The 27,425-nt window shown below is 40.9% G+C and overlaps 2 protein-coding genes across 2 annotated transcripts in view; both read left to right on the plus strand.

The window, feature by feature from the left end:
• The window catches only part of LOC139694734 (cilia- and flagella-associated protein 298), a 191,438-nt gene that overhangs the window by 135,530 nt on the left and 28,483 nt on the right, over positions 1-27,425 (plus strand). The window lies entirely within an intron of this gene.
• tipE (temperature-induced paralytic E) lies at positions 7,517-9,987 on the plus strand. The gene has a single exon (XM_071593234.1). It carries the CDS (start codon positions 8,716-8,718, stop codon positions 9,985-9,987), a length of 1,272 nt encoding a protein of 423 aa, XP_071449335.1. The 5' UTR covers positions 7,517-8,715.

Below are 27,425 nucleotides of genomic sequence, written 5' to 3' on the forward strand. Positions count from 1 at the left end.
CTAAAGTCAACCTCAAATGAAAGTTTTCTTTCTAAATAGATATAAATAAAATTTTTTTGTAAATATCTGCAAAGATATCTCCAAGATTTAAAAAATGCTTTCTCGACCCATGTATTTAAATAATTTTCTTCTCAAAGCTATGTGGATGGATCTTTCCATCACTACCGGATAATTTGGGTTTCCCTTTATAGCATAAGTGGAAGTGTAGTAATACTTAAACTTACAGGGATTGTATTTCAATAGATATAACCGAAGCCGTTAGTTAAAAATAATCCAAATTGTAAATCAGTGATGTCAATGCCTCAGATTTGGTGTATAATTATATTTTTAAAAGGTATTTTATCGATCTCATTCGAGTATTATGAGTTCACCTTAGGTTCTAAGCCCCAAAAAATGGATATCGAGAAGAACTGTACAAATATTCGTTTGCTTTCAAATTCACGTAACATCATTCTCTTATCTTTCTCTTATTGCGATATGGACATATCGCTTATGCAAACATTATCAAGGGTTACGGAGCCATTCTGATGGTCACTCATCTCGAAGTTCTATGGAAGATTAGGTGACCATTTTTGTTTGCTATTGGGATCGAAGTTTTTTATCTTCTGGTGCATTCGGCAAAATATCTTCGGTCTAGTGGTCTAGTCATGATGCCATTCCACCAATGGAAAGAGCCAGCATTCATATGTAATTTGTAGTATGTCCAAGTCATTCCCCTTTTCTCAACGAGCTCTCCATATTTTCTCCTGACTTCTTGGCCATTGCTCTCATATAGGTGCCTTTACTCTATTTAAGACGTCTTTCAGATATTTCTCGTTTGGATAATTGGTCACGTCTTAATTTCTGTTTAGTGCGCAGTGGAAAATTTCTCTTATTTGCAGCTGTCAGTACTCTGTTTTCATTCCTGCGGAAGTAATGTCTGATTTTTGACATTACCTGCATGATGCAGTGAGGCCTAAAAAAATAACGTATTGAATACTAGATTAAATGAATCTGACTAAGCCATTGTATATATTTCCATTTTTTCTGCTTCGTCTGTTTTTAGGCGTTCCAGTCGTAAATTTTAAAACAACTTTTGTTCTCAGTTCCGTTTCCTACATCGCAAAACATGCGGGAGGCATTCTGAGCTAGATGAGCGACAATCTGCATTCCGTATTTTGCTCTACATAGTTTTTCCCATCAAGTGCGTATATGTATATATCTTCTAATTTTAATTTTCTTACACGGGTTCAAAGTGCATAAAAATAAATATTTCTAGTTTGCAAGAGTACTAGTTGAAAAATTATGGGCATTTGATTCCGCCTTCGTTATTTTCGGCTGTCAATAAAGACGACATGTCAAATTTAACCGCTTCGTTACTTTTCATTTTGAAATAATTTAATACTGCGAGTAAAACACTGAAAAATATATCATTAGCGTAATTATTCTAGAAAGCTAGTTGGCTTAATAGCTTCGTTGATGTGAAACAATGAGTATGTAATTGAGCATGTTGTCATGAATGTGCAACCACTCTGAGCCGTAATAGTATTTATTTTGAATTCAATGGTTTGAGGCTCTATTTTGTGAAAACTCACGATCACTGAATAAAAAAACGTATTATTTTTTCACGAAATAAGCTTTATTATATTACTATTATCATCAAGTATCTACGCCTTGCGTCCAAACCGGTAGTAGTATAATAAAGTTTTTTGCGTGAAAAAATACTAAGTTCATTTATTCAGTGAGTTCTTATTTTTTATGGGTTGTTTCTGCGCTCTAAGACTCCCTTACCGATTTATTCGGATACTTGGAGTTAGGATCGGTCCCGCTTCTGGAAGGCAGTCATGTGTCAGGGTTCGTCGTCTGTTAGGGTTCAGTGCAGCCCTTGTCACGAGCCGTCGGAAGAGCGGAAACGTACCGCATTGCTCCCAAGTTCAGCGGGATTACATAATTGAAAGGGGTCGAACGTGAATCAATTACGGCGACTGAGTACTCAGGCGACATACCCATTATGCGGCAAATAACATCATTGGTAGTACAGGCGTGAGTCAAGTCGCTTACATTTGCACATTCTTAAGTAAACTAAATATTGATCTTTTCTACAGCCATTTGAAAATTAATTTCACATTAGATTACATATGCTATAATGAGATTTATTCTGTTTCCGGAAAAAAATATGTCTAGAGAAGAATATTTGGTAATAGGCTTCATGTTATACTAATTCATCCTACTGTGGGTATGTTAGTTATGTGCTTCATCCGGACTGAACGTTTTCCATCGATCAATCCGAGCTTGAATACTTTATTTTTGATAAACTGTTAAATATATGTTGAAACGTCGTATTGTGATGTAAATGGATTATATGAAGCAATATATTTCAGTTGGTGTTTGACCTTGCGAGAGGTGGTTGGGATGTAAATACTGGTAGAGTAAATATTTTAAACTGAAAAGCTGCTAGCGTCGTCTTTAAATGGTCTTTCTTTTCATGGATAATTTCAGTAATTGTTCAAATCGTGAAGCCATTTCGTGTTGAAGGAATTTCTGAAAAGATAATTCGTCTCTCTTAAGTTGCGCCTATGTATTTCAGAATCTCAAGTCACACTATTAAATTTCTCGTTTTATGCATACTACTATATAATATTTTTAGATGTGTACGGTATACGAGTGCTTAGCGTCTCTAAATTAGTTTTAGAAGATGCCTCAACTCATGCCCGTTGGTGTGCTCCCCGTGAACGTGACATTAGAGATTGTGTGACATAAGGGCCCATGGCAGCCTGTCCGCTTATTTCTGCCTTGTTTCAATTATAATCAATATCATTCCCGTCTGCACTGCGCTCATGTCTTTCGTCTCCTTAAATGTTGCTTTCTTTTCATAAGACGGCCTCTAGTCATTACATCCGCAACGCGGCGTTCCACTTTCTCTCCTTTCGTTGCGATTACGAAATGCCTTCTTACACACTACTTAGGTCCAAAGAAACATTGCTCAAGCTACATCTGCGTACCATACAAACATTGCCTTTCTTAAAGAAAAAAAACCTTGGAAAATATCGTCATTCATGTGATTTGTTACATTACGTGATGCGTGTGATGCTTGTAGCAATATTTATTTATTTTCCATTTTTTCAATGGAATCGACCGAAAGTTCATCTTGTTACTGAGCTTTTTTTTGAGCCCTTATTGCCTTATGATTTATAATGAGCATTACAAGTATGCTTAAAGTTTTCAGTTAATGTTAGCCTTTTAAATGAGTATGCAAATGTATTTTTAATTATAAAGCCCCTTTCACTACCCTATTTCTGATTAAATTAAATGTCCTTTGATCACTCACTTCACAAAGACCGTGGTGTTTAATGCGTTTTTTGGTCCCTGTTTTTTTCTCTAGTTTGGTCCTGGTGCTACTTCATGTATTCGAATTTACGAATTGTGCGTATAAGAGAAAGAAAATATATTCTGTAAGCTATTTATGAATATCCGGTCGGTGAATCGTAGGCATTTGCATACTTTGAAATATTCTCATGGCATTGCTTGTGGGTAAACATATGACTTCAACACTGAAATATATCTACCGCAATGCTGTTTAAATTTTTAGTAACGACCGGCTAAATGTGTATTTTTCCTTGAGTCAAGATTTATATTTCGACGCCCGCGATTCTTTAGGGTTTTTAATGAAGGAATTTTAAATTAAAGTAATTTTCAGATTTTTGAATGAATTTCTTGAAAGGAAAATATTCCCATCCCTTTAAGTTTTAAGAAATCTTGGAAAGTCATGCCAGATGACTTTCCAAAGCCACTTGCTTCGGAGTTGACGAAGAAGTGGGAGCCGTGAGAAGGCGAGGTTCGCCGGGAGGGGAGGGCGAGTGGGTAGGTCGGATTCCGTTCTCGTTAACCACCTTTTGTTCAAAATGACGCAAAGTACCTCATTTTCACATGATCCTCGTCATTGCCTCGGGTCTCCCAGCGCTTGATTTCTCTCACCCGTACGTTCCGGTCTTCGCTACGAAAGATCCACTATCTTGTCCTTCGAGTGAATTTATTAGAACGGTCGACTGACTTTCATCTCCAAGCCGCTGGGAAAATAGAAAAAAAAGGGATTGCAAGCACCACGTGTTAATGTAGAAAGGAGTAATTGCTAGCCTCCGGCTTGCGATTCTCTATCTCTTCGTTCCCGCGAGAAATTCTGAGTTTTATTCCTGCTATTATCATTCCTTTTCTAGTCCGCAATTTAGCCCACTCCTTACCGTCCCACTTTACACGTCACTCTGGTACCGACCTTCCATGGTGTCGTAATCGTTAAAATTTCCATGAAAGAAATGTCTTCCTCTGAGGTGCTTTGCCGAAATATAAATGCCTGTGAGATAACATTGCATTATTATCATTTCAATCCTATTCATTGAATAAAAAAGTGATAGGAATGGGGAGGATCTTTACACCGCAGGAAGGTGAATTAATCACAATATTTTCGGATGTCAAATGATATTTAGCCAACATACAACCGTAATCTATTATTGTGAATACTGAAGAGAGCAAATATTTATCAATATTTTTTTCACTCTGCATATGTGTACCGATAATAATTAATGATGGAAATTTCATTTATAATTTTCTCCCCTGAAAATATTAATCAGTTACGCTTTCAGCGTGGTGTTATTCACAAATTATTTCGCTTAACATATTCAATGAATACGGTCAACAATTAAGGTTATATACGTGCCACTAATCCAACACAAACAACAAATCCGAGCGACCTTACCGAAAGTTATTGCAAAATTTCGTCGGGGATCCGTGCCAAGAACACTATCGAGTAAATAAGTCAATATGGTCAGAGTCGTGTAAATTAGGGCTTTCCTCGACTCGTTGGAAATTAATCGTCCAGCAAAGATAAAAGTGACCTCATACACCATGACGGCACACCTTACGCTGCTCTCCAAATGATGTGAATAATATTTTCAATATTATGTCTATTGATCCTCTTAAATATCTGATCTCTAGTGTCATTAGTTCTAAAGTCTTAACAAAGTGATGCCATTTTTTAGTCCTGATTTTTCTATATTTAGCCACTTAAATGTTTTTTCTCTGCTATAGCTTAGAGTTGAAAACTTTATTGTCGACGTTATACCTCTGATTTTGATACCTCTTATGTCCTGATTTTGATTTTTTTACCGCACGTACCCACTTTTCTGTATCTCCTGTTGATGGGCGCGACACTTGAGCTCATAATGTGTCGGATCTCTGACGAAAAGGAGGCTGTTGCGGGTGGAATCGGTAGAGTATTGACCTATTTCTTTCAGACCTCTCATGCCAGTTGCAAGTTCTAGTCTCTTCGTTGATTTCACCGCAGAACAAACCCTGACGTGACCTGGTAATTTACAACTGTCTTCGCTATCGGAATCCCGGCCCATGCTAACTTTCGATCCGTCCCGCTCTCTCCCAAGACGAATCTCAGAAGGGGCAACTGCTGACAAAAGATACCGTGTCGAATGACTCGGGCGGAAGGAGGATTGGGGGGGGGGAGGTCGGCGGAGGGAAGGGAAGGATAAGGTGACGTCTTCACCCCTTGCCCAACTTATCTATCTCCGACGAGCCAGAAAAAAAATCGCGTTGCCAAAATAAAAACACCAACACGATGTAAATCCTCGGGATGGCCGTTCGACCCGCCCTTATTTCACATCCGGAGGCCGGGCGAGCTGAGATCGATATGTGCGTGGGGTAGGAGCTGGCAGGAGTGCGAGGGAGAGGACGGAAGAGAGAGACGGGGAGAGAGCGAGAGAGAGGGCGAGGGGGCGAAGCGAGTGGGCGGGTCGTTCTGGAGAGGGGGGAAGGAGGTTGGGGGAGGGGGTACTTGTCCGTACGTGTGTGTGTGTGTGGAGGAGGTGGGCACTTTTCGGGAGCTTCCACTGCCGCTCGCTCGCGTCTCGGCTCTGTGGCGCCGAGGTCGCTGTTCCCTGGCCTCGTCCCCCCTTTCGCCCCCTCCCGCACCTCCCCGCACCTCTGTGCGGAGGTGGTGCTGCAGAGAAGCAGTTTAACCCACTGGGAGGTCTGCCGAGGGGGAAGGGAAGATGGGGGTGGAAGGGATTGGTTGGTGGTGGTGTGATCCACTTCCAGGGCGTTCGTTCTTTGGTGCGGGGGAACGCGGGGGTGGGGTTTTTTCGTAGAGCGGCCTGGAAGGGAACCGGGGGATAACGGTGGATCGTGCGGTTGTGTGTGTAAGGTGGTCGAATGAAGGAGGGCTAGCCCCGCGCTCCTCGAAGGCATAGACTACCTGCCCCGCTTTGCCCCATCCCACTCTCCCGCGCCCCCTACCTTCGTCCCGACCCAACCACCCCCACTTTAGTGCAACCCTTCTCGCTCCTCTGCCCCCCCGAACCACCCCCCTCTCTCGTGCTCGCCCTCTCTCTCGCTATGCCTCAATCTCCGGCCCTTACCCTCGGTGCTCCCTAAAAAGCCCATCCCCCCCACCCGGAATCCCACCCTTCGCCCCACACCTTCCCAACCGTCCTCTCCCGCGCCCTCCTGCCCCGACTGCGCCTCCGAACCCCCTCCGCTGCCCCCCTCCACCCCGCCCCCTCTCTTTCCTCGGCCGTCACACGCGCTCTCCTCCCGCATTCTCGTCGATGGCGTCGGCGGCGGTGGCGCAGAGCGTCGTGCGGTGACGCGACGCTGCGTCTGGCGCACCCTCTCTTTCTCTCGCTCTCTCTCACGTCGCCTCCCTCCCGCCTCGCCCCTCCCCCTACCATCCCTTTCCCCCATCCCTCACCTCACTTGAACTCGCAAACGCACACACGAACACACACACACACACACACACACACCCGCTGCACGGGTCCACCCCTCGCCCCTCGGGTCTTGCCCGCCCCTCTTCATTTCCTCTCGCCTCCCCAATCCCCCGATCCCCCCCGCAGTCCTTTCCCCCCCCTCTCCCTCCATCCCGCCCACACACCTCGTCCGTCCGTCACTCTTTCTCGACGGTATCTCGCGAAGAAGGCATCCCCTTTCAGGGTCCCCCTCTCAGCAGGAAGGTCCCAAGGACCTCCACCCCCCCTTCCGCATAGAGGCAGCCCTCCCCCGCCTCGAGAGAGAGAGAGCGGGGAAAAGGTGTTTACCTCCGTCGGATGGACTCTTGCCGCTGCACGGGGAGGCGTTGGATGTGATATCGGGGGCGCGGAGCCTGGGGGGGCGGCGGCTGGCGGCAGCGGCGTGGGAGGTGGTGGTGGTGGTGGCAGCAGTGGAGGAGGAGGCGGAGTAGGAGGAGGCGAAGGCAGTCCTCATCGGCACCGCTGGATGTTGGGAAGGAACAAGAGGAAGCGGAGGAAGAAAGGGCGCGAGTGTTCGCGGGGCGTGCTCTCCTCGGACCCGTGTCGCTCGTGAATGGGTGTTGCTGGTCGCGGGGAGGCAGGGGTCCCCCACTGGGCGGGGAAGGAAAGGGGCGAAGGAGGAGGAGGGGGAAGAAGGAAATCGGAGGAGGTGGAGGAGGTCGCAGAGGAGCAGCCAACGTCGGAGGAGGGAAGGAGGGCCCGCAGTGGGAGGCGTGGGAGGAGGGAAAGAGGCCCTTTTTGACGTGCCGCGTGGTTTGGACCTTCCGATCCTAGTTCCCTCGAACCCACTGACGGCGGTCTGACGGCCATCTCCCGCACCCACGTCATCCGAGTGAGGGCGGTGGGTGTGGCGCCCGGCACCCGGCCCTCCTCTCTGTATCTCTCTAGTCTTGCTTGGGGAGCCGTGGAGCCCTCGTGTCCCATTTATCTCCCTTCGTTCAACCCGTTTCGTCCCACTCCCCATTCCCTTGCCTCTACCCTCCCTTGCCCGCTTCATTTCCATTTGTGTCTTTATGAAATGCTGGTTTATTCAATCGTGGCCTTTCGAGTTTCTCTCCGCGATGCACGCGCTTTGACGCAGCCTCGTGCAGCCCCCTCCCTCTGCCAGGAGAAGGGGGGAGGAATCTCATTGATTCGTCGTGTGTGAAGTTGTTGATATCAAAAATGTTATCCCCTGTGAGCCTTAGCTTGAACGCGTGTTCGAAGCGGACAGTGTGCGGACGCGACGCATAGACATTTAGTCGGGTTGTAGTGGATTTTGTAGCCTGAAGTGTAGCGGGAAGTATGTTGTTGACAAACCCACCTTGTTGTATTATAGGGGTTGACCTAGCTCGCACGTTCTCTCTCATGTTCATAGCCTTCATCAACGTCTGCATTGCTCAGTCGACGATTTCTTAGAAGTAGTCCGGAGTCGACCACGATCGATTTCCCACAGCGGTTAAAACCCTTGAAGGCGGCCGTCGGGAATTGTATCGCCGAGGCCCTCTCTCATCAATCCGACCCGAAAAGAGGACTCTTCTATTTTGACGGACCCGATCGATCCCCCACCATCCACCTCGCCCCCACTTTGACCCTCCTCCAACCTAATACTCCCTCGCCAGCCGGTCGCCTCATTCTCGCCGCGACTTCCCCTCTCTTCGCCCCCTCCTCCACACACCCGACTCGCCCCGCCACGCCAGCTGCTCTTCCGCGGGAATTCCAACACACATACACACACACGAACCTCGGAAGACCGCTAAAAATAACCACCCCCACCCACCCACCTCCGAACTGCAACGGCCTAGTCTGGGGAGATAAGAGTGAAGAGGTGGGGATAGGCCGAGCCTAGGGAACGGATTAGGGCATCTTGAGGGGGAGGATTAAATAAAGGAGACAAATAAAATAACGAAATTCCATCGAATTCGCGAATCGTAAACCGTTCAAGATGATGCCCGAAGAGGAAGAGCTTAAGCAGACGCTGAGGGAGAAGGTGTTGTTCCACGTGACGGCGTTCTTCGTCCTCGTTGGCATCTTCAGTCTGTTCGCATTTCTCTTCCTCGTGCCATTCGTAATCGACCCCGCCCTCTCCACAATCTCGGCGGCTTTCGACCCGACGCCTGCCGACTGCCTCACCGTGTCCGTCAACTTTAAGCGCGGCAACAGTAACTGCACGTGGGCCTCGTGTCGCGAGGGCTGCACCCGGGAGGTTTACGAGTGCTTGCAGGTCCGCGTCGACTACCGCCGCCTGCGCCTCCCCGGCGAGAAGATAGTCTATCTAGCCCCCGGCCTTGGGGAGGTCGGCATCGGCGACGAAGACGAGGGAGAGGAGGACGAGGCGTACGACCGGAAGAGGAGGCGGCGGCAGGTGTCCGTGGATAGCTGGGATCGCGCGGACCTGGAGGAGATGCTGCGGAGGTCACCGAGGGCTATCCCTCAAGAGCTGCCCTCGGGCAACTACGTACGCATTCCGCATCCCTTGTTCTTTGTCAACGAGACTGATGTGCCGGAGGTGGCGGACAACGACACTATCGAATACGTCTATTACTCCGAGGCTCGGATCTACCCCAACGTGAAGGGGTGCGGCTACCCACCCGTACTTAACTGCAGCATATGGCATGGGAAGTTCTCCCACGTGGGCGCCCGTTACCCGTGCCACTATTCTCGCATCGACCCGGCCCTTGTCATCACCCAGCTGGATATGCACCACGTGTACATGGACTTGGTGTACGCGGTGCTCATTCCGGTGCCGTCCTTCATCATCTCCGTCGTCTACTTAGCATTCGCCTACTTCAAGATCTACAACGAGGAAGAGGTGCCGGGTGACGAGCAGGGTGCGGGCGGGGAGAGAACGGAGAAGGAAGGGGAGGATGGCGGCGAGGAGGGAGAGGGGGAGGGCGGAGAGGGCGGTGGGGACGATGACGCGGTGCTGCCCGCCAAGACGCCCACGGGGTCTGAAGGCGGTGGTGGTGGTGACGGTGGAGGTGTTGGAGGTGTCGGTGGTGGTGAAGTTGGTGCAGGGGACGGTGGTGTGGGCGGGGGGACGGAGGAAGTCAAGGGGGTGACGGAGGGCGGGGTGCCCAACGGCGTGGGGGGCGGAGTGGCCAACGGGGTGGGTGGCGGCGTGGGCAACGGTGTGGGTAACGGGGTGGTGGGAGGAGGGTCCCTGGCCGTTGGCAAGGCGGGAAGCCCAACAAGTGGAGAGGCTGCAAAGGGGTGAGTGGATGGCTGCTGCGAGGACGTTGCTTGAGGCTCGTGCGCTCACGTGGAGGCCTCGTTATGTCAAGGCCCCTCGCCTCCTCCCCAGTTCAACCCCCACCGCCCTCCCCCTATGTATTGAATCACACTCGCCTTTCCCTTTGCATTCCTCTTGGCGTGTCCTGGGACTCGACATCCACCCCTGCTCTGGACTTGCCATCATATTTCCTTGTCAGTCGTTTAAGTTACCTGGAAAGGCTTTCTTTTTCCGTTTATTTAATTTTCGGTCTACCATAACTTCCGCTTGGAGGCGTTATCATATCGGCATAATCTTGCGGATTTACCGGAACTGTCAGGGCCATTTTATTGTCAATTTTTGTCGCTCCCTGCGTGCACCACTGCGTTTTCGACCCATTTTTATTCATTTAGCGCAAGTGGTCTAATTTCACTGGTAAATTCACTAAATGGGAGTAATTCAATCCGTGGCCTTCCCGTTCTCGGTTGGCCGTTTTATTCCTGGTAACGTTCTTATCTTCTTTCAGCGGGTTTTGGCCCTCGATTGAAAGCAACGGGATATTTTTACCCAAGGAAACCGTATTTTATGGATTGCAATACGCGCGAAGGAGCTACAAGCTATCCTAATGAGAGACTTTCTTCACGAAATTTTGTGAACTCTTTTTATCGTGACGTTTCATTTTCTGTGAGAGCTATATAAACGCTATATGGTCGTGAAATCAAAATTATATTGTAGCAATCGTTGTAGCAACCGTGGCTCGAACATCACTACTCTCCCTGGTTTGGAATCTCAATTTTGTCCACGATGCTCATCATGAAATTTTCATTCTGCACCAGCCTGGCATGTCATAGCCGTTGCGCAAGTCCCGCGGTGCGGCAAAACGAATGACCTGTTTTAGTTTCGAATCTCAATTCGTTATCTTATATTGTTTTATATCCATGTAGCAGTACTTATCATGAGGTATTTTACGCCAAACAATATTCATCATGCATATCCATTTTATTCTGTCTAAGCCAACTGTAATTTTCTGTAAAATTGAAACACGGGCTTAATCTGGACCTAAAAGAAACATTTTAATGCAAAACCGTTGATAAAAGATGGACATTTTTACTTCCGATTTAAAACGATTGGAATCATGTTTCGGTATTTAATTTATTCATGGTTTAAATTCCGAAAGATTTAGCAGCTTGGAGATCAGCGTTTAAGGATACCACCCTTAAATGCTTTTGCTAATCCTCAAGTAAGAGGACTATGATTTTGTTCGTAGTTAGATCGAGAATTGAATGCATGTATCGATTCCAACAATGTTGAACGTGCCCAAATATTCTTCAAAAATGTATCGAGTTTTCTCTTAGTAGCAAATTATTTGATTTTTCCAAATTTAAAGCAAAAAATTATAGATGTCATTGTCACATAGACAGGCATCGAAATCATTTACCTTGATGCAAAATTCATTTTTAGTAGGCGAAAAGGTTATCTCATACTTTTTCCTATTTCCTAGAATTTCCCTCAAATTGCAAGGTAATCGCCACATATTAGAGGAACTTGGAACGATGACTTACCTATGCCTAATTTGAACTTTATGTAAACGTTGATACGAGTATGCTTACTTTTTATATGACATAGTTGAAATTGGCCATGTAGCTGTACGTATTTCAGTAAATAGGCAACTATGCCCCACAAAGCCAGAAGTGGGAAATTGGTCATGAATGTGTGCAGATCATTCGTTTTCTCAAATGTCTTGACTCGAGTATTAAACATTACACTTTTCAGCGTGTGATGAATTTCACTTCTCATTCGCTCTATAAACGATTGCATTGAAAAATAGGTCTCACAGCTTTGTTACTATTTTATTAATGCATATTATTTTAATTATAATATATGCATTTGTTGTTTTAATGAAATTAACTATGCCAATAGTTTTGTAGTTACTTAATTATTTATTAGGTCTATATACTTATTACTTAATACCTAAACTTAAGTACTTAGTGATGCCTCATCATCTAAAATGATATTATATTTATCGCTACCTTGTGATAATTATTTTGAAATTAACTAGATATGTTATACACATTCCTTTCCTGATATTATTTTTCAGCTATAATTACTGAATTATTAAATAGTGTTACAAAATTTGATTGAGCTTATTTTGTCTTTCGGAGGCCATAACCGAGAACATTTATGGATCGCATATTTATGCACTAAAATGAATAGTATCTGTCACACTATCCCATCCTTCCCTCCGGACACAGTCGTCAATTAGAACGTTGGTTTTGTTTGATAAGTGAGGGTAAAGCTCAGGCTAAACTGAGTGTAGTGTGTGTGAAATTCACCCATTTATCACCATGGAGGCCAGTTACCCTGACCCACCATTCTTTTTCCCAAGAAATACTAGTTACAGGGTAATCACAACATTTTAAGTAAAAAAATATGTATAAATATCAATTAAAATTATTTAAATATTATTAGATCATAAAGCATGTGGGCAAAGCTTTATATAATCTGGCTCAACAACTTTAAAGATTGCGTTAGATTATCGTTGCATTTGTTACTTCATTTTAAAGGTTGGTGGCTGAACAACGCTTGTTTCAAACCTTTTTTTTGGATCTAAATTAATGTAGCATTGCATATTATTGTATATATTTACATTTCAATTTAAATCGGGATTTTACTTAAATTGCCTGCGCAGAAGTAAATTCCAATGGCAGTTTTGTGCTGATGCTGCGTTTGTTCGAATTCCTAAACATTTAAGAGTTACAAATAGAGAAGAAACATTCAGTGATTGTTCAGAAGGAGATAGGAGTGTAAAATCAGTGAATTTTGTGGTTTCAAGTGGTGGAGCTGAGGAAATGTGGGGAGTAGAAGTACGATGAAATGTTAGAATTTTAGCAAAGGGACCAATAGAAAATGAAACTAAATAAATGGATTAAAAAGGAATAGATTTTTGAATATTTAGCAGAAAAGGCAATGAAAAGCTCAATCAAAGATTTTGAAAGGGTAAACTTAGAATAATATTTGGGTTTCACAGAGAAAAAGTGGGAGTTTACTTATAAATACTATATAAATATGATTTATGATTGCCTATTTATGTTATTATACTATATTTTAGCATCGAATTTTGGTTTATTGCGCTGTATACTTAAAGTAATTATTAGTATGGAAAATAATCGCAGTCAGTATTTCAATGTAAAATATCAGGCGTCAGTAATGTCATAGGTGAAGATATAATATAATAATGGAAGAATAACTATGAAGGATTTCATGGCGGAATTGGAGGAGAGAGGAAATCAACTAGAAGAACTGATTAATACAAGTAAACATTTGTGAAAAGAATTCATTGCTGAGAGAAATGAATAATTGTTTTCTCAAAATGTTTAGAATATTGATATTTATTATAAATCTTTATAGAATGGAACTAATGACCCTAACGTTGTATTGTTTTAGGAGAAAGAATAGTGTCTTTAGATTTGGGTTTTAAAAGGCTGACGAAGTTGAATGGAATAAAGATTCTAATAAAAATAGATCCGTTGGAGGAAGAGAGAAAATGAATGACTGGCCTATTTTGGAGCTAGGGTAAAGCCAATGCCTAGCCAAAGCCAATTTAAGACTTGTGGTTATCTTAATCGGTAATATTTGCAATCAAAATAATGTTTAGCATACGTTTATGTTAGATAATTGAGGAGTAATGCAAACCATACTCATGAGAAAATGATTAAAATATATCTTACTACATATTAATGTCTTACTTTTAAGGAGGAACATTGGAAGGTGTAGTTTTGTCCAAAATAATCATTGCTTTCGACAAGTATTACGTTACTCATAGACATGTCTTAGTCATTTCACCTGGTTATAATTTGGTCCATATTTTCAGACAACTTTAATTCAGAAAGATTTTCATTTTCCTCGCTGGGAAGAGTTTGCGGTGAGATTCCGTGATTGATAGTATTACTTGTGCTTCACAAAAACAATCTTACTTGATCATTCTCGGGAAGAATTCGACTGAGGGTAAAGTTATTTGGAAAATCTGTATCAAATTAACATTTCGTATGTTTAGAAAATACGAGATCTGAATATTGTAGTAAATCGATTTCTCCAAGGTTAAATCACTATCGGGAAGTTAGAAGGGAAAATCTGCGCTAATGGTAAGAGATAAGTCGGGTAATATAATAGTTGGAACAGAAAATATCCAAGAGAGATTGAAGGAATGAATATATTGAAGAACTTAGGCCAAAAAGGTTAGACGTAGAAAGAGAACGTGAGTAGATGGAGACAGCTTAGGTCCAGGCATACTCGACGATGGGATAGAAAAAAGGTATTTAATCAGATGAAAGCAAATAAGGCAGTGGGAGTAGAGTACATTCCTGTGGAACTACTAAAAGGTGTAGAAAAATGTGGAAGGAAGAGTCTATATGGACTGATTCGTAGTATACTATATATGAGGAAGGAATCTGGCTGGAAGACTGTGAGATCAGTGTTAGTTCCTATTCCAAAAAAGGTAAAGGCTACATAATGTGAGGAATACAGAAAAATTAGTTTGATATCCCACGCAGCTAAAGTTGTTCTCAGAATCATAAACAAAAGAATAGAGAGTAGGGTATATGTTTACTTATGGAATGATCAGTTTAGGTTTAGGAAGGGGAGAGGCACGCGTTATGCCCCTGCAGTAATGAGACCATTTATAGAGAGGAATATAGAATACAAACAGGAGGTATTTGCCTGTTTCGTAGATTTCGAAAAAGGCATTTTATTTATTGAGTTGGTAACAACAAATGAGTATCTTGCAGAACATAAGAATAGATTGAAGGGACAGGAGGCTAATCCATAACCTTTACATGCCTCAGACTCCTCAGGTGCAGGTGGGAAACGGGGAGTCCGGATGGGCAGTGTTAGGAAGAGGTGTAAGGCAGGGTTGCCCATTGTCACAGTTGCTGTTCAACGTATATGTAAGGGAAATGATTAAATAGGCATGGGGATAAATTAAGGTAGGAATCAAAGTTAGCGGGGAATTAAGTCAGAAATTAGCTAGGTTTGCTAATGACCGAGCTTTAAGTTTGTCAGTCATCCAAGACGTTGGAAGCATTGCTGAGTGAATTGGAAACTCACTGCGATAGATATGGGATGAGAATCAATAATAATAACACAAAAGATATGCGACTTTCCAGAAAAAAGGCTAATTTAAGTATTAAAATAGGAGGACAAAAACTAGAACAGGTGGAACAGTTAACGTATCTCGGAAGTGTTTTGGAACAACTCGGTCAAAGTAGTAGGGACGTAAGGAGAAGAATTGCGCCAGGCAAAGGGACTCTCACAAGGAGGAGGGAGTTGATAACAGGAATGTTGAGGAAGGATGTTATGAAAATACTCGTAAAAACTTTGATATGGAGCGTAGCTATGTACGGCGCGGAAACGTGGTCACTGAAGCCGAGTGATAGAGGTTGATTGGAGGCTTTTGAAATGTGGGTGCGGAGAAGAATGGAGAAGGTGAAATGGGCGGAAAGGAAAACAAAGGAGGAAGTACTTCGTATGGTGGGCGAAGAGAGGGGTTTGTTGGGAGAAATCCTAAAGAGGCAGGATAAATGGATGAAGGGCGCATTGATAGGTAGGGATGTTGAAGGCTGTAAAAGAGGAGTGAATGTTAGGCAAACGAGGGAAGGGCAGGAACAGGATAGGACTGTTGGACGGGGTGCTGGGAGGAAGGATGTACACAGAGATGAGGAGGGCCTTGATATAGAGTAGATTGCTGGATTGTGTTTTGTTAGCGGTCACAAAATATTTATTTGGTGGCTGTACTAATCCAAAACCTAGCTTAGCTGGTAGATCACTTAATAATTATAATCGCTTTTCAATGCCTTCATCATGTTTTTGAGGTAATGTGCTAGAACATTTTTCATTGTTTCACCTGAGATGCTCTTTGCATTTTTATGCAGCGGTCAACCTTTTCTTCCACTTGTTTTCAATTTATCATTGCTTTAAAGTATATAGTAATTCATAGAATTATGAGTACATAGCACTTCAAACTTTTATAGCAAACTATTAACGAGTCATAGGCATATCATTCGTATTGCAAACTTTTTATTTCTTTACGAGGGAAGCTTCTTTCTTTCCACGATATCTGTGGAAATATATATATATATATAAATATATATATATATATATATATATAAATATATATATATATATAAATATATATATATATATATATATATATATATATATATATATATATATATATATATATATATATATATATATATATATATATAAAGCGTTCGGCCTCGGAGAAGACCGAAAGCTTACACAATGTACCGTGTGAGTGTCCTTTTAAATGTTACTATTTTATATGTGTTCGATTGTGCCGTCCCAATATTATACTGCTCATGTGTTTCCATATAATCGATTATTATATATATATATATATAAAATATAGAAGCACTTTCGAGGGAAATATGACATTTGGACGGCACAATAGAACACAAAAAAATAGATAACACGTGTAAGGACCCATTTCATAAAGTTTAAGCTTTTGGCCTTCGTTGAGGCCGTCTTTTGGTCAGGCTAGATATACTATATACATATACATTTACACGAACACACACACACACACATGTACACACACACATATATATATGTATATATATATATATATATATATATATATATAAATAGAAATATATATATTTTAATCTGCATGACTTAAGCACATTCATTGGTCCGTTTAGTCCCCATGCATGGGCGTTTTAATGTAGATTGCCCACTGGGTGCAGGGATATTTCATATTTTTATAGCTACTCTTCACTGTCGCATTTAATTAGCTTTTACGGAAATTAGACTCGTCCCTTCCGAGTGCTAACTTCTCCTTTCCCGTAGTAAAAACTCCATCGTTTTTAATTAAATTATTTTTAATTATAATGATGTCTTACTCTTTAAAAAATCAATAATGTGTTTCTTTTTTGGCTCTCTATTTTCTGTTTCTTATGTTCTTGAATTTTTGCTTCTGTTGAATTGCAGTATAATTTTTGTATGTAACTTCTCAGAATGCATAGCTATTTGAATCCTCGTTTTAAATGTTATTTTCTTACTGTTATGCTCTTATTTATAGTATGTTGGTAATCTGTTGACTTCTTGATGATTATGTGCTTTATTACCCTTATCAAAGTTTGGATGTATCATAATATTTTTTTGAAACTCTCTAGTCAATGGTAGAAGGTCGTTTGTAATGTAATTCGTTACATAATATTTAGAAATACTTGGTTTCTGATAGGTTATATTATTCATTAATTTGTATTAATCTTCATTACAAATAATTGTTGGCATAATAATACGAAGTATCCGAAAATTCAAATATAAAACATAATTTGGAAAATTTACTTGGATTATCTTGGTCTTAACTTCATTGTTGAGAAAAGAGAGGACAATTAATGAGTAGTGACGTTAAATATTTTTGGTTAGAAATACGCACAATGGAGGAGGAGATTAGGCTTATGCAATTGGATTTTACCTGAGGAAGCATTTCAGTAGACAAAGCTTTGAAACAGTGCTAGTATTTACCAAATGGAATCCTTGGTTTTCCCGGATTCGAATTTGTTTTTTTTGACAATCGGTAGGTAAAAATTTTTTCTTTGTGAATTTACATTATTTACTGCCGAGCAACTGGCGTTGTATGAAAGTTATAAATTGAATGCATGTTAATGAGCTATTAAAGCCCGCTATAGTACATAGAAAATCTTCATCAAGGTGCTTGTCGTGGGCCCAAGTATGTTATGATTTATTATGCTTTGCCTTTGAGCTACCTTCATCAATAAAAGGCTCGCTGTTTCTAATCGTTTTCATATTTGAAGTGTTTTCATTTAGCCTTTTTTATTGTCTATGGGATTTGTGAAAGGACAGCGACCGTATTTCCCCAGTTGGCTTTTTTTCGCCAGCGTTACCGCAAAGGACGTCATAGCGTGCGTTAATCCTGCCTGAGAAATCAATATTGGAGCGTATTGAAAAAAACAAGAGTTCGCCCATTAGACTGTTTCCTCGAAATCTCGCTAAATTCATCGCGGCGTCACCTTGTGAAGGAAGGCGGTTTCTTTGAGTAGCTCTGCACTTGCGACTTGGGTAATCGCCAATCACCTCCAACCGCGCTCTCGAGTCGAGAGTCGCGGGGAATATTCGATCTTCAAGCCGCTTCATTCATTCCCAAGTGATTTCGTCCCGCTGCTGAAGGGGTCTCGAGCGAGTGGTTGGCAAAAAATAACAAGGCACGGGGAGTAAACAGGCTGCTCTTTGTCTCTCGCCCACCATGTTTATTTTCCGCTAAGATGTGCTCTTAGCGATAGGTCCGGTTCAGCGGGGCTTCGCCGTTGTTCGTGGGCATTGATTTTATTAAAGCGGAGGGTTTGAGAGGGCGAGGGTGGATGCGGCGTTGGATCCTTTAAGGATACAGGACTCTCCGTTTACTCACCCACTTGTGCTCTCCCAGCTAGTTTCCAAAATCCCATCGACAAAAGTCTCCCTACGTTGGGTGGTCGGCCTTTCATCTTTGGAACCTCGAATACTTCAAATGCACGCGGAAACCACACCGTCTCCGAAAACATGCCGTCACCCTACCCGGTCTTTTATACAGCGCCATCCGCATAGAATCACCGCCGGAAGGAAAGGCGTCGGTCTGCATGCCAGTTTTATTGACCCCTCACATCCTCTTATTTCTTAGGTGTCTGATTTGTTGCGTCAAAGGCCACATCGCGATGACCCTTTCTAGCGGTCGTATTTTTATTGGTCCTCACATTTGTAATCCTAACAAAATGCTTTAAGTGAAAAATTAAAAGAAATCCCGAACTATCGACTGTCGTGTTTGAATCTTACGCAAAATTTTAATTCACTCCCGAAATTTAATATCACTCCAGAAATACCTTTGAATAATGGAAACTGCAAATAGCGTTTAAAATGTGACCGTAATGTCGCATCAGTCATCGTGAAGATGACTGATGGTCCAGCCGCATGATGAGAGTAAAGTTTATGGATATGTGTTGAAGTTACCCCTTGATGAAAAAGCGTTCATGATACCTGAAAGTGTTTTTACGTGGATTGGGTATTTGGGAAACTTCAAATTTCAAGCACCTACATTAAAAATTACGAGCTCAATGTGACGAAAATAGCCACCTATGGTTTCTTAGCGAAAGGAAATGAACGTTGAATATTAGCAAATACAAGGGGTGTAGGATGTACGTATTCAAGAGTCTGAGCAGAGGCAGTTTAATCGGCTTTTTACGTAGGTTAATATTTGACTATTTTTTATTTAATTTCAAACGGTGTTAGCTGTACCCCTTGAGTTAAAGCGCGGGACTGTCTATGTAAAGCTATAATTTCACTGCCTAATTGTTTCTTTTACGAGATTTCCTTTCTCCTCGCTATAATTGCAGTGCATTACTTTCTCGGCCTACACGCGAGAGCGGTCATTTTGAAATGCGTTATTTATCTGTTTCACCTTTGAGTGACGCAAGCAATCGATACAATCCTGCGCTCTGACTCGCTTCTGTCCTCACTCACGGAACCGACGAATAGTTGCATTCTTTTTTTCATTCCCAAATCGCGTCCCAGCGCGTAGCTTCTATCTAAATGTGGGCACTGCACGGCACGTTTAGGACAGCCCGCATTTTGGTAACATTCACCAGGAACTCTGCCAAAAAAAACTATCGATTTGGTGGTTTCCGCCGGAGCAGCTGATCCATCACGCCTCCCCCATCCTCTCTCTCCGACGCCCTCTCACCCCAACCCTTCCCATTGCCCCTCCCCCGTAGTTGCCCTTCTATCCCTTTTCCTCTTCCCCATACCACTCCACTTCCTTTTGGTTGGGCTACGGCGCCTTTGAGAGCATTAATGTTTGATTACCTCTCTTGATTGAAATAAGCGATTCCCGTGGAGCAAAACAGAAGCATCGAGTGAATCTGCCGAGGGGTTGTAACCAATGAGCTGGTTTTCCTTGTGCGGAACGCTTGATGATCACCATCTTTTTCCGTCAGTGTCATTTTTAGAGGGTACGGTCAAACGTCGTTGGAAAATATTCAATTTGTGACGAGTTAATTTTTCTCTAAGGGTTCTACGTGTGTTACTACGGGTGTATCGTCGGTGTGCCTGGGGCGAGGAAAGGTTCAAAAATCTTATGTCACGTCACAAAGAGTTTTCATTTCCCTCGACCCAAATTTTTCACCTGTCTCTTGGGGCCCATTTCCCAAAGCGACAAGCCAATTAGCAAGCCCTCGTGCGTTACATTCTAATGGAAATAAATGTTTCGTTACTTGTCACGTCAATTGTCCATGGATGGTTGGTTTGGTTTATATCACACTTAGAATTGTTTTCATAGAACTAGTAAATTCACAGACCGCTTTGACTTACCTTGTTAGAGTAGTACTAAAAACATACGATAGCTAAATTTGATAAATGCGTGCACTATGGTGTGTTTTACGAACATTTATGATATATCGTCTAGCAAAATGCTTAAATTGTAAAAATAAATGACGTGTCCTCTTCGTAAAAAGATATTTTGTAGTCCTGGGTGCAATACTTCGTTGAGTGTACTCGAGTGATTAAGTGTTTCCGCGAGGTATTGTTTCTTTTATCTTGCGCCGAACATATCTCTCGCCGTTTTTATTTGCACGTTACCTTTCGTGTTAGCCTCAGACTAACCTTGGAAGTTCCTTTTATGCAGCCGACCATATTTTTTATTTGTAAATTGCGGTAGGAACTTACAAATGTATGTTAGGGAGCGCCATAGGTAGCTAACCCTGAATTCATATTGAGTAAAACACGAATATTATCGTTTTGAAATGATAATTTAAATTTAAAATGTTCAATATTCGTGCATTTGTAGTGGAATCAACAAATTTAGACAGAAGTGTGTTGTTTTCTGTTCTCGTATCTATCTTGTTCTTCTTAAGTAATGAAATTTTCTGGAAAAGTTGGGTAAAAGCATTGAACTTCAAAGAATCCGGTAACTTTAATTTTTAAATAATTTAAAAGCTTTAAATTTTCAAATGTTTAAATGATATTCTCTTCGTACTAATAATACATTTTGTTAAAAAAGAATTGAATTTCGAAAATTTTTATGGAACGAAGCAGCTCAATTTAAATATTACATGTTAAAAAGTTTTAGTTATGATTGTAAAAGTAGTCACCAGAGGATTCTATAACATGGCATAAGAATTCTCAATGCATTCACTAGTCTGCATTTAGGACGGGAAAGGGACCTAATCCAAAAGTAATAAAAAAGATAATGGAGACTATTAAAGATGTCCATGACATTTTTTGCGTATTGATTCTCGAGGATACCCTCGCCGGTGTAGAATTACGTAACTAAGTAAATAAATGCTATAGGAAAATATAGGAGTAGACTGGAAGAAAATGCGTTTTACTTGTAGCATCTCGGTGACTCAATTTCCGGTAATGGGCAGAGAACGTAGATGGATCAGTTATAAGGCGAGAAATAAATAGAATTTACTATTTACCTTGATGATTTTTTTCTTGTGGTTCAAGTAATTGTCACGAGAGACGTGGTAAAATTTTGATAAAGAAAATAAAATAGTTGAGGTGCTGTTTAAAGCAATTGTAGATTGCCAAAGATAATAGAATAATATGAATATTCTCAGAAAATTGAGTTTAATATTAGAATAGGAGATTATAATTAGCATTGTTACTATCGGGAGGAAGCTTTCATTATTGCTAGTAGTAGTATCCTACCGGATTAGGGTAGGGTTTTGATAAACCCTGATATTACTGTACTGGTAAGCCCTGTGTAACATGCCAGAAAAAATCCTTAAACCAAAATTAACATATCTCGAGTCTAACATGCGTCTAATCCTAGCATCCATCTTGTACGCATCTATCCGTAAACAAATTGAACGGTTGACATTAAGGATCTTTGATTCACACATACCTTTAGTAGAACCAGTCACTCGACTCCATTCAAACTTACATAAACTTACATTTTACCTCAAATCGCTATTACAGCATCATTATTACTCGCATCAACTTTCATTGCATCATATATGCCATGTAATTTATATGACTTAAATTTATTATTTTATCCTCTATTGTAAAAATTCTGAAATATGTCAACTGTCTCGAGACCCTGGAATTTAATTTCACTCAGTATAAATACTGTCATTTTTCATTACCTTATTTGTCAAAAAAGGTTATTATTATCTAAATGGTGGTTCGAATTTTGTATTCTGCCATTTATATAATTTTTTTGGAGCTTCCCTTACTTTTTTAGCACTCATAGGTTATTTCCTTTTTTATTCACCCGACCAATTTCTGCCTTGATACTTGACTGTTAATTGATTCATATAGTTCATACATCATGGCATTCAACCAATATCCTTTTCAATCTCCCATAAGATTCACTTACATACCCGTAATTTACCATTTGACTTCCAGCTAATATTTTTTCCCACACATTTTTCTTGCGAAATGTCGTTATTCTTAAAAATTTTGCCCTTTAATTTTCCTTACCACCCACTTTCTTCTCAGATCTACACCTGCAACTCAGATATATTCATCCGCTGCGGATTAAGTACCTTTCATTCCCCCCGTGCCCTTCTCCAACGCTCTCAGTCTCTCACCATATGCATACAACAAAAGCAATCGTGCCTTTGTAATCTTTGCTATAAATCAATAGCTTCATCCTTGAATCATGCATTCTACGTAAATATTCTTTTTGAATTAAGGCACTCATTAAGTTCTCACAGTTACTATGCCACTTTTCGAGGCTTATTTTCATTACCTACCAATATAAAAGTTCAAATGCAAACTGTTATTCTTTCGCTAGCGTCATAGATACTCCTTCAAGACCTCTAATTCTACTCCGCAGCTATCCCTTTCACGGTATCAATCTCGCCATCCGCTTGTGTATAACTCGCTGAGTTACATTTCTTGGAATAACAACTCTAAAGTGAGCAAACTCAGAGCCTCACCAAGGGAAACTACTTCGTATTTATAACTTCTATTTCCATTTTTGCATCCTAGCTGTTATATTCATAATCAAGATTACACCCTGACCACTGTGGGCCTGAACACTTGAACTAAATGTTATCTCGTTGCCATTCAGCATCATCACACTCTTTGTGCTTCGTTCGACGAACATAAAGGACATTCCTATGTTTCGCACTCGTATCACCCACCAACTCTTTTTCCTTTTCATGCCCACATTTCAATATTCCAGGTACAGTTCATGTCCGTTTCTTTACGGGCCCATCTTAAATTACCTACTTCATTAATTCATGATTTTTATCGTCTACGGCTATCTCTAACTGTTCAATTGATGAAATTTAGGATTTGCAAGGTTACTTGCCACTTTGCCAATTTCCCCAGCAACATGTGGCATTCTCTACTGAAGGTTTCGGTACTTAGCTGATCAATTTAGGATATTTTCTTTAGCAGGTCGCAAGCTAAACCTAAGCCTAGTAATACCCTAGGCTCGTTTCCAGTGTTATAAGCAAACTAGTATCCCTGTTCTGGATCATGATAGCTCGCATACCAATGGCCGCGGCCCACTTAATGGGTAAGCGTAGTGTGCCCACGCACTAGGACGTGGGAAAGATAGAATGTTGGGTAGAATTTGAAGAAGGAAGGAGATAGAGGCAACGAGGTGTTGAAGGGGGAATGTCGAGTATGTGAGTATGAGTGTGGTGCTAGGAACGGACTGGAGAGAATAAGGAAATATGAATACGTAAAGAAGAATATGATAGATTTAATGGTTTTCTGTAATATTTCATGATAATATGCAGTCATTTCTAAATAATTCTTCCTGTAATGGGTGAAATAATATTGTAAATGATATCATGCTTACCAAAATTTTGGTTCCGAAAAGAATATTGATTTCGAGTAAGAAAAACTAAAATAGGCTTTTAATCTAAAAGTGTAGGAACCGTGATATTTTCGCAGTCTTGTATTTCACTTCCACTTCGTGGATACTAAAAAGTCTCCTTATATCCTTAGACTTTCTTCTATCCTTAAACGTTCTTTAATCCTTAAAGGGTCTTTATTCTCGTTTAGCTACCTTCCCTAACATTTTATTCTGAATTTTCTCATGCGATATATTAGTATATTATTAGCATGAGGAAAATAATCTACATATTATCGTTTGCTTAACTTATTTATCTTACGGCATTCACCCACACAAAAAATCACAGCATGCCAATGGATTAATTTTGAGACATTTTTAATCCTCTAAACGACGGCATGTGGTTTAGTTGTTTGTTTATTATGAACTTAACGTAAGCGCTTGTCTAGTTTCTTCGTATTTGCTTTCTTTGTCCTCGAAAAGATAAATGTTCATTATATATAATTTCCTATTTTGGATAAAGCCGTTCTTTTATTATGACTTACTATATGTGGTTCTTTTACAACGAGTTTGGAGGTTTAGCCTCGTTATTTGTTTTAATTAAAGCATGAAAAATTAGTAATTCATATAGGTTCGGTTAATGGCACGCCAGTTACAAAGCAAAGCTACGGAAAAGATATTCTTTTTGTTCAGTTCTTAAATTTTAAAGGAACCTTATGAGGGATGGACACTTATTGAATTTATATTAATTTTTTTCTTCTTATATCACGGTTTTCCAAAAACTAGACGCCCTATGTGGAAATAAAATTTTTGTTGCCCAGAAATATCGATTACCGTTTCATGGCAATGAAGAATTTCCCCACCCATTCCCTTTTGCAGGCCTTGCTCTCATCGGTTCTCCCTATGATCGTTGGTTCAAACCCCACTCGGGCAATGTGTTTGCACCACTTAATTTTCTTTTATTGATTTTGCGAACGTCTGGCGATGTATGAAGTGATTGATTTTCATTTATAGCAAATTCGTGTAAAACTTACTTAATATTTTCGGTATTTGCTTTCGTTTATTTTATTCAGGACAATATGTCACCTCTAATGTCTCATGGTTTTAAATTACCTCTGGAATCGCAGTCAACCTTACTTAACTTTTTGCACTTTTCTATCCTTTAAATAAAATTCCCTATTATTTTATCTATTCCACATTGATTTGAAGTGCGATGTATTTTTCCTTGTTTTTCTGTCTTCAATTGTTATCATCACTTATTTTACCGTCAGAATAAATCACGTCGCACATGAGTCTTACTTGCGCTGACGTACGTAAAGATTTTATCGCTCTACCGTGAGCGCATGCGTCGGGTTTAAGCATTCGTACAAAAAGGGTTGCATTTATCGACCCTCAGGAGCATGGCAATTAATCCCAGGACTTTCTTATGACAGACTCTTGAGAGCACGACCTCTTGCTTCTCCTTTGACTAAGATGAGGGGGGGGACATGATAAATTCTAAATGAAAATATCTCGCTTCCCAGTGGCATACACTCTTCTTAAACGGACCTTCTTTTCTGATGCCAGTAGCAGTTGTTGGTTGCGCAATGCTTGCACGATTCTTTCCATGAGATAGACTTCTTTACTGAGAACGTAGGCAATAATTTTCCGAAGTTTTTTTTTATTACCATATTCGTGAAATTAGCTTTTTCCATATTCTGTTCCATAGTCCTTATGACAGTAGTTTTTCCTCGCCACAGGGCTGTGCGTTACTGTTTCGATACTGTAAGCGGAAGTAGTATTCATACTGATCTACAAGAGTCGATTACGAGACGGGGACTCGGGATTAGAAACTTCTGAGTAGACAAGTGGAGGCTATACCTTTACGCTGGAGGTAATTCGATATCAGAGAATCCAAACGCTGACTATGATTTCTCCGGTTTAAGTTTCGTCATTCAAGTTTGTTTGAGTCGCACAAAATACTTTGTTGCATTAATATAATCTTAACAAGAATTCCCTTTTAATGAAATTTAAAAAAGTGTGGACGGATTTGGATGAAGCTTTAGGTTTTATTCGGGTGATGATTGGACGTCTTATATGGTGATTGCATGAATAGCATAATATGCTGAGACAGTATTTATCTGATTTTTCCCCAGTTTAGAGTAGCCAATGTAATGAGCGTATGTTTTTTGGCTGAAAATATACACGTAACATGGTTGAAAGGATTACCTCGGCGGAAAATTATCAGTTATAAAATTCGGCGTACACGTAACATTTGAGGCCTCTAGCTAACTTTGGAGTACTTATATTTTCATACCATGATGTCTTCTTTGAAATTTGAGTGAAAAATAGTGAACAAAACAATTTCTAATGTAATGGTAAGAGGATGAGTGAACAGTGACACAGCGATGTCCAGAAATTTCGCGATTCATTCCTTGCTCTAATTCATTCCAAACGCAGGGGGACAATGAGTTGTGTAGCATACACGGGATTTAAAAATGTATGTTGATAAATGAAACATTTGGATTACCTTAAATCTTTCCGTTAGCAAAATCAAACAGCGACTCTTAGGTCCAGTTATAATGTCGCGATAAATGCAATTGAGATTACCGACAAATCCGATTTTCTGAGAAATTAAGACTGCTCATGATTGAATGTAAACGTTTTAATCGAAATAACATCGCCGTTTAGTTAGTGAGCAATTTAACGGTCGGTTTAGAGTTCAAGTAACGATCATAAAACTGAGTTTTGGCTTTAACCGGAAGTTAAAGTTAACTTTTAGTGTAACGAGACGTTATAAATCCTGGCCATAGAAGAAGAGTTGTAAAAGGAATAGAACTGAATTTGGCAAGTGGGAAAAGGATTTACAAAAGTCATTTGGATCCCTCGAATTCCAGCCAAGTGCTTTTAGCGAACTAAGATATCGAGACACCACCCTCCATTAAGGATTTATAAGGAATTTCGTAAAGCCCAGATATCTCTACAAGCCCTTATAAATTTTAGGGGAAAGATGACGCTTATCCTACCTCTTAATTTACGTTGCCGTGAATTGACAGATTCACGTTTGAATGATTTTTAGTGCTATGATGCTCTAAATTAGTTTCATAATAAACAAATTGGAACTATTGAAATCTTGCTGTAGTTTTCAACTTTATGTTTACCATTCATTATATATTTCCTTGCCGGAATTCCCCTTTTTTCAACGAGTCAGTCGATCCTAAGCCTTAGGAGGATTTTCCACATCCACCAAGATCTGCTCCGAAATCTCTAATTGTTCATTATGAGATCCATTTTTTATTATATATAAAGCGGGTGTTATGAACCCTAAAATATTAGCTTATTGTGGGACTCGCAGTTGGGCTGAGTTCTTGGCCGCCATTGTTCAAAACTGCTGACATTATTCGTTGTGGCCACTGGATGCATCTAAATTAGTACATTTTATTGGATTGAGTCAGTGCTTCGAACCTTGCAATTTTAATACGAGAGTTAAATATGTGTGCTCGCTTATCATTGTAACACTATAGCTTATTCTATACCACTCATGTAGTTTTGAAAAGGGTTGATAAGCGAGGTGTCGTCGGAAGCTTTTTATTCTTCTTCACAAGTGGAAGTCTTTTGATAGCTTTTAATTAGTAGTCCT

This window comes from Hetaerina americana, unplaced genomic scaffold (genome assembly GCF_022747635.1).
Source record: "Hetaerina americana unplaced genomic scaffold, ioHetAmer1.1.p SCAF_53, whole genome shotgun sequence".
NCBI lineage: Eukaryota > Metazoa > Arthropoda > Insecta > Odonata > Calopterygidae > Hetaerina > Hetaerina americana.

Excerpts from the sequence above, each read along its gene's own strand:
- tipE (XM_071593234.1), top strand. The coding sequence starts at position 8,716 with ATGATGCCCGAAGAGGAAGAGCTTAAGCAGACGCTGAGGGAGAAGGTG.